This window comes from Stegostoma tigrinum, chromosome 14, assembly GCF_030684315.1.
Source record: "Stegostoma tigrinum isolate sSteTig4 chromosome 14, sSteTig4.hap1, whole genome shotgun sequence".
Taxonomy (NCBI): Eukaryota; Metazoa; Chordata; class Chondrichthyes; order Orectolobiformes; family Stegostomatidae; genus Stegostoma; species Stegostoma tigrinum.
Window position 1 is genome coordinate 44,812,161 of NC_081367.1, and position 12,215 is coordinate 44,824,375.

Consider the following 12,215-nt stretch of genomic DNA (forward strand, 5'->3'; position numbering starts at 1 on the left):
ATTGAGGAACCTTGTCAAATGCTTTGAATCCCTATCCGCAATCATCTTTAACCCTTTCCTCAAAAAACCTCTCAAATTGCTATCTGTAATAAGTTCATTCTTTTCCAAATGTGAGCAAATCCAGTCTTCAAGTATCTTCTCCAATCATTTCCCTACCACCCATATAGTTTCCTGGATTATCCCTGCTGTCCTCCTTAAAACAAACGAGCAACATTCGCTATTCTCCAGTCCCTTGAAAGCTATGCATAATGAGGCCAGAAAGATTTCTGTCAAGACCCCAGCAATCTGCTCCCTTGTCTCCTCAGTATCCTGGGATAGATTAATAATTAAACTCTCCAGCCAACTCAAAAAGTCTAAAAACAATTGTGCATCTACACAAGCCCCTCCAAAGTGAAAAAGCATCTCATGGAGGCTCAAATTCATAATGAGTCAAAAATTCAGATGCTGACACAATGAGGTGACAGTGGAAGGGTGCACACAAATTAAGTTTTACTAAGGTCTTAAAAGAAGTGAGAGGTGGAAAGCAATAGGACAGCTTTTAGAACTTTGGGGCTTGGTGGCAGAATCAAGTCAGCTAGTGAGGAAAGAAAGGTGAAGGGTTCAAAATCAATAACTGTAAATTTCAGGTGGTAAAGGTTTAGGGATGGCATAAGATGAATATTTTTAAATAAACCAGAGGGGATGGGAAATTAATGCTGATCAGTGAGGACAAGGGTTATGGATAAGCAGACTTTGTGTCACTTAGATACATACAACTTTTGATGAGCTGACACGGAGAGTAGAAGATTGGCACGGTATTGCAGTGGAACCTTGTTTATGATCAGAGAAAATGAGAACTGCAGATGCTGGAGAATCCAAGATAACCAAGTGTGAAGCTGGGTGAACACAGCAGGCCAAGCAGCATCTCAGGAGCACAAAAGCTGACGTATCGGGCCTAGACCTGGCCTGCTGTGTTCATCCAGCTTCACACTTTGACCCAAAGTCAAAGATGTTGGGCTTTCTGACATTTCACTGAATAAAACTGCAATTCGTTCAAGGTTAAATATTGGAAACACAGCCTGATAGTATTAGGACAGGAGCTGAATTCAAAGGAAATCAGATGGGTCTCAAAATAGAAAGGGATATGGTTGTGACACTCATTTGACTGGTTGGACTTGAACTCAAGCCTCCTGGCCCAAAGTTAGGGACATTATCACTGCACAACAAGATTCCTCACCCAGTTTCTGTGGAACATGTTGAAAGAAGTCACCATGCAACTGAAGTGGAACAAACCAAGGACAGGGGTTTCTGGAAATGACTGGGCAGAGGCTGAAAAAGAAACCTTTCAGCACATATTCTGACCAATGTTAGGTAGTTAAAAATAGAGCAATCACAACATGATCTCAGATACACAAGACAAACATGTGTTATATGACCCAATGACTGACAACTAAGTTTGTAGATGACGAGAGTAGATTGGGGGGCGGCGGGGGAAGAATGTCGAACCAGTATCAGGAGTAATTTGTGATTTTGAGTAGAACATTCCTCTGACATATCACAGAAGTGCAAATCTGATGAGAGCTTAGTTTAAAAAAAAACATGGATATAGATGCAGGAAAACATTCAAGGATTCTGGAGGTGGAAGCAAGGTTCAAGATAAAGACAAGATAGTCAAAGATGGCTGATGAGCAAAGAGGAAACCAACAGGAACAGCTGAATGGATGACTTCGATCTTTTGAGTAGTTATCATTTTTGGCTGAGGACACAGCAGCCTAAACAATGTGGTCAGGCATATCTGGCAATGGTTTCTTACAAACCATTGGTTTATGTCAAGAGGATCAACCATTAGAATAAAAGGTAAAGGTTTTAATTGGACAAGGTGTCTCTGAAGATGATATCAGAATGATTAAGCAACAGACAGGTGAAAAGATGCGCATTTGAATGGGAAGTCATGATTTGGGGGAACAGGTTTCTGTACTGACAGAGACACAGAAGAAATTAAGTTACAAGATACAAGGAGGAAGTGGGTAGTAAAGCTTAAAGCAATGCAAGTTGTTTTCTTTGTTGCTCTTTAGACTGTTAAAATCAGTAAGAAGAATGAGGCAGCCACTTAACGACACAACGGTAACTGCAGATATTCAAGTAATTTTGTAACTGAACAAAAGGACTCAATGCCTTTCCTTTAGTTTTAACCAGAACACAGCATACACTTTGAATGGTTTATTTTCAATTAAATGCCAAGATCACACAGTTAGATCAACCCACTGCCAGACTGCAATCCAAAACAAGAAGGAAAAATCAGACTTGTTCAATGCTACAATCTTGAAAGATCAAAACTTGTCACTTGGACCAAAAGGACAGTTTTTGAAACCAATGGACACCTGGGTGATCTTGCAGACTTAATTATCAGTTCCACCTCACATCAGTTAGAAGATGATGTCAATATTTTTCTGTTGCTTGCCTTGCACTCTACAAGCAGGTCTCGAGAAGGCAAATATCTTGCCACATGAGAAGTAAACACTACAAATTTTTACATTGCAATATGTTCTTTATTTTCCAGTTTTGGATGTGAAAAGAGGCATTAATTTTTAATTAAATACTTAATAAAGCAAAAAGTATTTACACATTCATTTTAAACTGTAATCAATGAAGGATTCATTCTTGTTGATAATTACAAGCACCTTATGAACTCAGGAATTCTATAAATACAGGAGACACTGCTGCACTTTATCAAAGACAGCAGAAATAACATGGCATTACATTAGCAGTATTGCGGAACATTTATTTACAGAACTGTCCTAAAACTGTTCTACATTAAGTAGAATCACCTAGGAACTGTACTGTTTTACGTTGTCTAATTAAACTGTTAAACTCTTACTGATTTTTAAAATCCACTACAGGCTTGTTCAAGGCTTTTATACAACTCATAGGCATAAGAACAGAGGGTTTAGAGGCTGAGTGCCCCTCCCCTCAAAATAAATCTAGCTTAGGGAAGCCAAGTTGATATATCCTGGAATCCCTAAATTTGTTTGCATCGTTGGTAATTTAACACCAACAAGGTAGCCACCATTCTTTATTAAAAATCAAAAATCCCCACCACTTTCCTATGCCCATGACAACCACCTAATTTTAAGGACCATCTCAACAGCCCTAATTTTTTTTTCTAAATAGTTATATTTGTTAGACATGAACTGATGTTAAAAAATAGATAAAACCTTGAAGTACCAAGGGTTTATTGAATAGACGTTCTCAGAACCAAGCACTTGATTGTGCAAAAACTCAAAGGACAGTTCTCATCTGCCTGATGCGTTCGCTATGTGATTGACTTCGGTCAATCATGATTTCTAATTGCCTTCTGATTCTTCTTCAGCTTCTCTTAACCAGGTGAAGAAAGCTGTCACAGATTTCAAAGCTACTCCTTTTCCTTGTTGCTCAGCTGGGTCTTTACTTGACTCCCATTTGTAAAAGGCTTCTTCAGATATAACATCCTCATCATACAAAACATCGAAAAATGTCCTTAATAAGTCTGCAGAGAACATACAAAATAAATGAGTTAACAAAGCACGGTTTCTAAATTGCACAGATGTTTAAGAGCTCTTATACCCAGTATCCAAAGAAACTGCAGCAAAATTGCACATATTCACCTTGCCAGGATTTTTAAGAAAAGTTACTGTGGGTTTTCCAAATGAGTGTAAAGTACCAAAACATGATTGCATGCTTGCACCATATCTTCACCATCGCTCAATTCAGCTTCAAGTACTAGGCACCAATTGTATCTACATTACTGATACAATTAGCAAAGGAAAATGCCCTTTGTTTCTCTCTGAAAAAACGTGGGAAGACCGAAACACCAAAAGGGTCAAGGATCTCTGACAGAAACACCTTCAAGAGACAAACGAGGTCAGAGAGTCAGACTGGAGCAGAACATATTCCTATGGGAAAAACTCTTCACAAAACAGAATCTATAATTCCATTAAATGCCCAATTATTTTTGTAATGTTTGAAATGCCTTATGCTCATGATATTTTCATCTTCTGCTTTATGTTCTGTCCTTTAAAGTAACTCTTCTCTCATATTAGTTTAAAGAATTGGGGCGGCACAACTTGGCTCAGCAGTTAGCACTGCTGCCTTAGTGCCAGAGACTCAGGTTCGATTACAGTCTCAGGGTGACCATCTGTGTGGAGGGTGCACATTCTGCCCACGTCTGGTAGGCTTCCTCTGGCTGGATTGTAGGAGGAAACCGGACCAAAGATGTTCAAGTTAGGTGGATGAGCCATGCTGAATTGCCTAGTGTCCAGGGACGCACAGGCTACGTGGATTAGCCATGGGAAATATAGGGTTACGGGGATAGGTGTCTCTGGGTGGCATGGTCTTTGGAGGGTCAGCGTGGACCTGATGGGCCAAATGGTTTGCTTCCAGACTGTAGGGATTCTTTGATTCTAAATACACAAGGAGAACCATCAATTGTGTTAGAAAACATTTGGTGCACGTGGTTTTTGGGGGGGTTGGGGGAGGGTGACGTGCAGCATTGAGGAATAAATTTGAGCGCGGTCTATAGGCAGCAGCCACTCAGTTGCAACTTGCAATATTAATCATTACTACTACTGCCTGAAACAGTTATTCCAAATAACTGAAGTTTTCAGGTTGTGCCTAGACTAAGGATGGTATTAGAATTCAACATCCATGTAATATTGGTGGCATGAGCTGAAACTCTCAAAACTCTTATGGGAGCTTTCAGAAGTGATCAGTTGTATGGAAGGACATCTATAAGGGCGCAACACTCTGTTCTCCCTCCTGAGCAAGATGCCTAAAAAAACTTCGCTGATGGAACTCTGTAAAGTGGTTTTATCTCCATTTCATGGTGCAGATCGAAGGTCCAATTGTATACAATACTTACTTGGTGGCTGCTCTAATTTGGCCATTAAGGCCTGAAGGGCATAGAGTGCTTGCAGTTCACGCTGGGGATCAGAATCCAGGTATTTAGTTAGGACCTTTACTCTGTTTTGGATGACCTCTGTATCCACACGAGTTGGGTTTTCAACTAAAACAGGCAGGAAAAGAAGTGGAATATATTAAATGCAAGTAAGTTAAAATATTAACACAAGTATCAGTAGATATTCTCCAAAAGTATGTTTCTTTAAAAATCAAAAAGTGCACTTACATACAACAGCAGAGTGGCAAACAGATTTCATTAATGCTCTAATGAACACTGATGACACAATTTGCTTTTCGTCAATGTTGGCCTGCAACAGAAAACAATTCAATATAGCAACCAAAACTCCTACATTTGCCTGTTATGCATGTATATACATACTGTAGCTATAAATCTCCAAAACACACATTTGTACATATAGAACACATTTCTCCACCAATCCCTTTTTTTAAAAAAAGGGAAGTCTCACCACAATATCAGTCGTAACTAACTTGAAGCACTCAGCCAGAAGTTTGATGGTTCAAATCCTACTCCAAGAATTGACGTGACATTCCAAATCAGTACTGAGACAGTGTTGCTCTGCATGCCTCATCAGGACAGCATAAAATATACAAGCAAACTATTTTGAAGAAGAGCCTTAGTTTATACTTAACACGTCATTCACACCATCAGGGACATGGATCACCTTTGATTTTCATTTAAAAAGACATTATACATGAAATGTGGGCATCATTGGTTAGGCCAGTAATTACTGCCCATTCCTAATCAGCCAGAAGGTAATTAAGAGTCAATCACAATGCCATAAGTCTGGAGTCATATGCAGACTGGGCCATACAGGGATAGCACATTTCCTTCCCTTAAAGGATACAAGTTTTACAACAATCAGCATAGGAGCAGAGGGACACAGATCCTTGGAAAACAGGTGACAGGTTTAGATAGAGGATCTGGATCAGCACAGGCTTGGACAGCCAAAGGGCCTGTTCCTGTGCTGTAATTTTCTTTGTTCTTGGTCACCATTAAGGAAGCCTTTCTTTTAAAAAATTCCAGACTTTATGAATTTGAATGTCACCAGCTGTCACTCAGGGATTCAAACCCATATCCCCAGAATATTAGACCTCGACATTCTGGATTACTAAACTGACTTTACCACTTCCTTCCCAATATGGTTACGTGGTGAAGCCTGCTATGCAGAAATCACATGCTGCTCGATTTCTTACATTTGTCACTAAGTACCTATGAAATAAAATCTTTGTAATGTATTTAGGGATGTTGTGTGGTCTTGGAAGGATCTTAAAAAACCCAAGTCTCTTTCTTTTCACAGACTTCTCTTGCCCAACTGATTTCCCTTCCAAAAAACAAAAACCATAATTTTGTAAACTTACTTCAATCCAGTCAAATATTCTTTGGTTGTCAGCTTTCTCCTTGATCAACTTATCAAATCGTTCACACAAGTCATTGAAAGATACTTCAGTTTTGCTTGATGATTCCTCATGACTAGATTCATTTCCCAGAGTAAACTCCACTTTCTATTAAATAAACAGTGAAATGTAAGAAAAAAGTTTTACTCTGGTTTTTCTTGCACATACCAACTAAGAAAACAATGGAAAAGGTTTAAAGTTAAGTCAAAGGTCAAAGACTGCTTTGGGCCACTGAACAGATTGCAAAGGATGTGCTGGAGATCTCAGGAATACTAGTGACTACTCTGAATCAGTCTTTACTCCTGAAGATGACATTGAAACCATGAGAATTGAACAAATACAATCAGTTATTAAAATTAAAGATGAACAATGTATTGTTTCAAAAGAAAAAATTAACTTAAAAATACACAGCAACTGAGCCAATTATATCCACCTGAGGATCCTCAGGGCAACAGGACATGTTCTGTGCAAGGTCAGCTTCTATTTTTAAATAGCTGACTGCATTCTGACTTCATTCTCAGTCAATGGAGTCTTCACCTTTTAAAAACATTATGAAGTTGCACCTGGATGGATTATAGGTATCAACAACAATAACAGAAAGACTGTGGAAATCAAAACCAATACAAAAGGATGACTTAACAACAATAGAAAATTAGATGAGAATAATCTTGCCACAAATATGAAACCTGAAGCTAAGTGCTTCTACTAAAGTATGAAACGACTAGCTAACTTGAAAACGTTGAAGAAATAATTAAAGTGGTGAATCAAGAATTGGAACAAAGATTTGTATCTGTTTAAAGTAAAGAACACAAATCAGACGATAAGAAGAAAATTACAAGGCAACATAGGAATAACTTAAAACAGTAACCACTAGACAGAAAATGACAGGAACAAAGTGGTGGATAAACTTAGGTCTAACAGTATCTGTGCAGAAATCCTCAGATATCAGACTCAACTGTTTCTCTTCATAGATACTGTCAGGAGAGAATTTTTCCAGTATTGCATATATTCCAGATTTCTGAAGTATCTTCCTTTTAAAATGGAGCGCAAGATAGAAGTCCCTGGACGATATAGCCTGCTTCTTCCAGTCTTGAAGAAGTGGCAGCAGGGATAGTAGTTCTGAACCGTTTCAGAACATAGAACAGAACAGTACAGCACAGTACAGGTCCATCGGCCCATGATGTTGTGCCAAACGTTTTCCATAATCCTAAAGGTCTATCTAACCTCCACCCATACCTTATACTATCATCCATATGCCTATCTAATATCCGCTTAAATGCCCCTAATGAGGCTGACTCCACTACCCTCTCCGGCAATGCATTCCACGCCCCTATCAGTCTGAGTAAAGAGCCTACCTCTGACATCTCCCCTATATCCACCTCCACTCACTTTAAAACTATGCCCCCTGTAACAGCTACCTCCACCCTAGGAAAAAGTCTCTGGCTGTCTACTCTATCCATACCTCGGATCATTTTGTACACATGTTATGACAGTTAAGAGTTTATAAGAACAGACAGAGAAGTGGGTTTGAGGCCATGATCTTACTGAATTGCAAAGAACCCTGCAGGACTTTACAGCCTACTCCTCCTGAAGATCTTCAAACATGATCGCTTGGAAGAAGTGTGACACAATAAGGGGTACCACATAGGTTCACAAAAGGTCAGGATGATCTTATAAATAAAATTGGTGGATGAGGAGAATCCACTTGGCATTGCCCTTAAACTTGTTGAAAGCTTTGAAAAAGATATCACACTACAGACTTATTTATAAAGCTTGGAAATCATCAAAAACATAACGGTGCTGAATGAAAGCAGACAGCATGTAGGCAAAAAGATGATATAAATGCACTGGATCGCCAGTGGAGGACAGCAAGGATCAATGTGAGAAGCTCTGACCAGTACTTTTATTGATGTCTGGATGAACAATTTGAGGCACAGTCTGAAGATTTGGAGATGACATCCTGGGAGACTGGACAGGAATAAAAACTTTCTCACCTTGTCTTTTTCCACCTGTCCACACGCGATACAGCTGATCAAACTATTCTTTTCTAGTACCTCACCATTACTGTCCAGCTGGGTGGAACTGCTCTCCTCCAATCCTATTCTTACCCACCTAATCATAGCTTGAGTGTCATTTTCAGTGGCATATCTTGTTCACCCAAAATTACTTCTGGTATCCCCAGGTATCTGTCCTTGGCTCCCTCTAATTCACAATACACACTGTCCTTGATGCCATCATTTAAAAGCATGGCATTAGCTGGCATACGTTTGCTAGATCCGTAAGACCTACCTCACTGCAACCTCGTTTGACCCCTCCACAAAACCCAAGAAACAAAACAAAATTCCTCGTGAAAAATATTGTTTCAGCTCCTGCGCCAAACTCAGTTGTTCAGTTATGGACTTCAACCCTCTCCATTTCAACAGTCTGAAATTATGCCAAATTGTTTGCAACCTTGATATTCCATTTGAGCTCAAGATGAATTTCTGACCTCATTTCTGTAATTAATAAGACCATCCACACTCATCTTCATAACATTGGTCCAAGTGCGCCCATCATTAAATTGCTAACCATCAAGATCGCAGGGGTTACCATTTACCATAAACTAGAGTAGCCACACAAGCACTGTGGCTACGGAGCAGGTTGAAAACTGAGAATACTGTGGCAAGTAACTTATCTCCTGATTCTCCAAAGTCTGCCCACCATCTATAATGCACAAGCCACAATTCATAAAGCTTTGCATGGAAACAGTACCTTTAGTCCAACATGCCCATGCTGAACAGATATCCTAAATTAATCTATATCATTTGCCAGCATTTGACCCATATCCCTCAACTTTTACTATTCATATACCCATCCAGATGCCTTTTAAATGCTGTCATTGAACCAGTCTCCACTACTTCCTCTGGCAGCTCATTCCATACACACACCACACTCTGCGTGAAGAAGTTGCCCCTTAGGCAATATTTCCCCTCTCACCTTGAACCTATGCCTTTTAGTTCTGGACTCCCCCCACCCCAGGGAGAAGACCTTGGCTATTCACCCTATCTACACCCCTCATGATTTTATTGACCTCAATAAAGGTCACTCCTCAGCCTCCAACGATCCAGGGAAAATAGCCCCAGCCTATTCCAACCCTGGCAACATCCTTGTAAATCTTTTCTGAACCCTTTTTCAAGTTTCACAACATCCTCCCTATAGCAGGGAGACCAGAACCGCGTGCAGTATTCGAAAAGTGGCCTAACCAATGTCTTGTACAGTCACAACATCACCTCCCAACTCCTAAACACAATGCAGTGACCAAATGCTTTTCCTCTCCTAGTTACCTGCAACTCCACTTTCAAGAAACTACGAACCTGCAGTCCAAGGTCACTTTGTTCAGCAACATTCCCCAAGACCTTAGCATTAAGCATGAGTCCTGCCCTGATTTGACCTTCCAAAATGTATTACCTCACATTTATTTAAATTTAAACTCCATCTGCCCATCTGATCAAGATCCCATTGTACTCTGAGGTAACTTTCTTCAGGGCCCACTACACCAATTTTGGAGTCATCTGCAAACTTAGTAGCCATACCTCCCACGTTCACATCCAAATCATTTATATAAATGGAAAAACGCAGTGGACTCAGCACTGATCCTTGAGGCACACCACTGGTCACAGGCCTCCAATCTGAAAAGCAACCCCTCACTACATTTGTGCCAGTTCTGTATCCAAAAGACTAGCTCTCCCTGTATTCCACGTGACATAACCCTGCTAACCCGTCTGCCAAAGGCACCTTGTTAAACCCCTTACTGACGTCCATAAGATCACGGCCACCATTCTGCCTTCATCAATCCTCTTCACTATTTCTTCAAAAAAAAGACTTAAGTTAGCAGATGATTTCCTGTGCACAAAGCCATACTGACTATCCCTAATCAGTCTTTGCCTTTACAAATACATTTAAATCCTGTCCTTCAGGATACCCTCCAAAAACTTGTCCAGCACTGATGTCAGGTTTACCAGTCAACAGTTCCCTGGCTTTTCCTTACTATTTTTCTAAAACAGTGGTATCACATTAGCCAACCTTCAATCTTTCGGCACCTCACTTGTGGCTACTGATGATACAAATCTCAGCAAAGGGCCCAGTAATGACTTCTAGTTTCCAAAGTTCTAGAGAATACCCGATCAGGTCCTCGCAGAAGGACAAGCACAGTAGGGTATATGGGGACACTACCACCTGCAAGTTTCCTCAAAGTCACTCACCACCCTTACTTGAACCTATCTTGCCATTCCTTCAGTGTCACTGTGTCAAATCCTGGAATTTCCTCCCCAAACATATTGCATGTGTACCTACACCAAACAGACTGCAATTCAAGAAAGTAGTTCAAAATGACATTCTCAAAAGGTAACCAAGGATGCTGGCCCAGCTAGTGACACCCATGTTCCACGAATGAATTTAAGAAATCCTGAGGGCATTCCAAGTAATGGCATTTAAGTCAATAGGGAAAGGTCTGTTTCAGCTTTGTTCCAATAAATGGAAAGATCGGGAGTCAACTGTATAATGTATTTGAGGGCAGCACAATGGCTCAGTGCTTAGCATTTCTGCCTCACAGTGCCAGGGACGGGTTCAATTCCTCCTTGGGCAACTGTGCGCATATTCTCCGTGTCTGTGTGGGGTTCTTCTGGGTGCTCCAGTTTCCTCCCACAGTTCAAAGATGCGCAGGGTAGGTGGATTGGCCACGCTAAAATGCAGGGCTGGGGGAATGGGTCTGGGTGGGATGTTCTTCAGAGGGACGAGTTTTGTTGGGCCAAATTGCCTGTTTCCACACTGTAATGGTTCCATGAACTTCTATGAATGAGATCTAAGTTAGATATCAGAAATTAAAGTCTTTCTACAAAGTAGTTTTTGGAAGAGAATAGTTTAAAAAGCTGATAAATCACAGGCAACATTAAATCCAGTGACATTGTAGGGAGTCAGAGTGAAAACTGTGGAAGGACTAATGATAAATATCGAAGTCACCCTCAGATATGGAGATGTTGCCAAGGGACTAAAGAGCTGCAAGAGCATAAACTCAGCTACAAGTCAGCCAGTTTAACTTCAACGATGGAAGGATTTCAGAAAATATAATCTTAGAATCCCTACAGTATGGAGGCAGGCCCTTCGGCCCAACAAGTCCACACCTCTAGGACTAAATTAGCAGTCATTTACAAAAAAAACTGGATTAATGAGCAACAGCCAGCACAGATATATCATGTTTAGCTTAAGTGTTTTGATGAGGTAACTGAGGGAGCTGAATTGGTAGACAGAGTTACACACAGCAGTTGATAAAGTGCCACTAGAAAGCTTCCAAACAAAACTGAAGCCTACAGAACAGAAATAACAGGGTAGCAGGATCACAAAGTTGCGTGAGCAAATCGAAGTTCACAATGAATCATTCTTTTTTGGACTGGGGCAAGATGTACAGTGCGTTTACTGTAAGTAGTAGTACTCAGCCCAGTGCTTTGCTTGACCCACACTGGTCTAGCCTGGAAGCATTATGAACCAGGAGGCGGAGGTGGAGGATAATAGACTTCATAAACAGACAGACAGGGCGAATGAGTTTGGCAGATGAAAATAATTCAGAGAAGTGTGACATGATTATTTTGGTGCAAGGTACAAGGTAATATCAAAGGAGCATAAAATCTTAACAGGGATGCAGAAATAGAAACCAGAGGACAAATGCGAATCATGGAAATTGGCAGGGCAGGTTGAAGGAGTGGTTTAAAAAAGAAACAGGACCCTGGATTGTACAACAGAGGCACAAAATGCAAAAGCAATGAAATTATGAGGGACCTTTAAAAAACAAATTTAACTTCAAATGGCGTACTGCGTTCATTTCTGGGCAATAGACAGTGGGAAAAATGGAA

The 12,215-nt window shown here is 40.4% G+C and overlaps 1 protein-coding gene across 8 annotated transcripts in view; it reads right to left on the minus strand.

Moving 5' to 3' along the window:
* Positions 1 to 2,506: 2,506 nt before the first annotated feature.
* The window catches only part of eif4g1a (eukaryotic translation initiation factor 4 gamma, 1a), a 127,863-nt gene continuing 118,154 nt past the window's right edge, over positions 2,507 to 12,215 (minus strand). For all 8 annotated transcript variants that reach the window (XM_048541979.2, XM_048541980.2, XM_048541981.2 and 5 more), the window contains 4 exons: positions 6,295 to 6,438; positions 5,141 to 5,222; positions 4,877 to 5,020; positions 2,507 to 3,505 (listed from right to left, as the gene is read on the minus strand). In XM_048541979.2, coding sequence (XP_048397936.2) covers positions 3,324 to 3,505; positions 4,877 to 5,020; positions 5,141 to 5,222; positions 6,295 to 6,438 — 552 coding nt within the window. In that variant the 3' untranslated portion in view covers positions 2,507 to 3,323. The remainder of the gene's footprint in view (positions 3,506 to 4,876; positions 5,021 to 5,140; positions 5,223 to 6,294; positions 6,439 to 12,215) is intronic.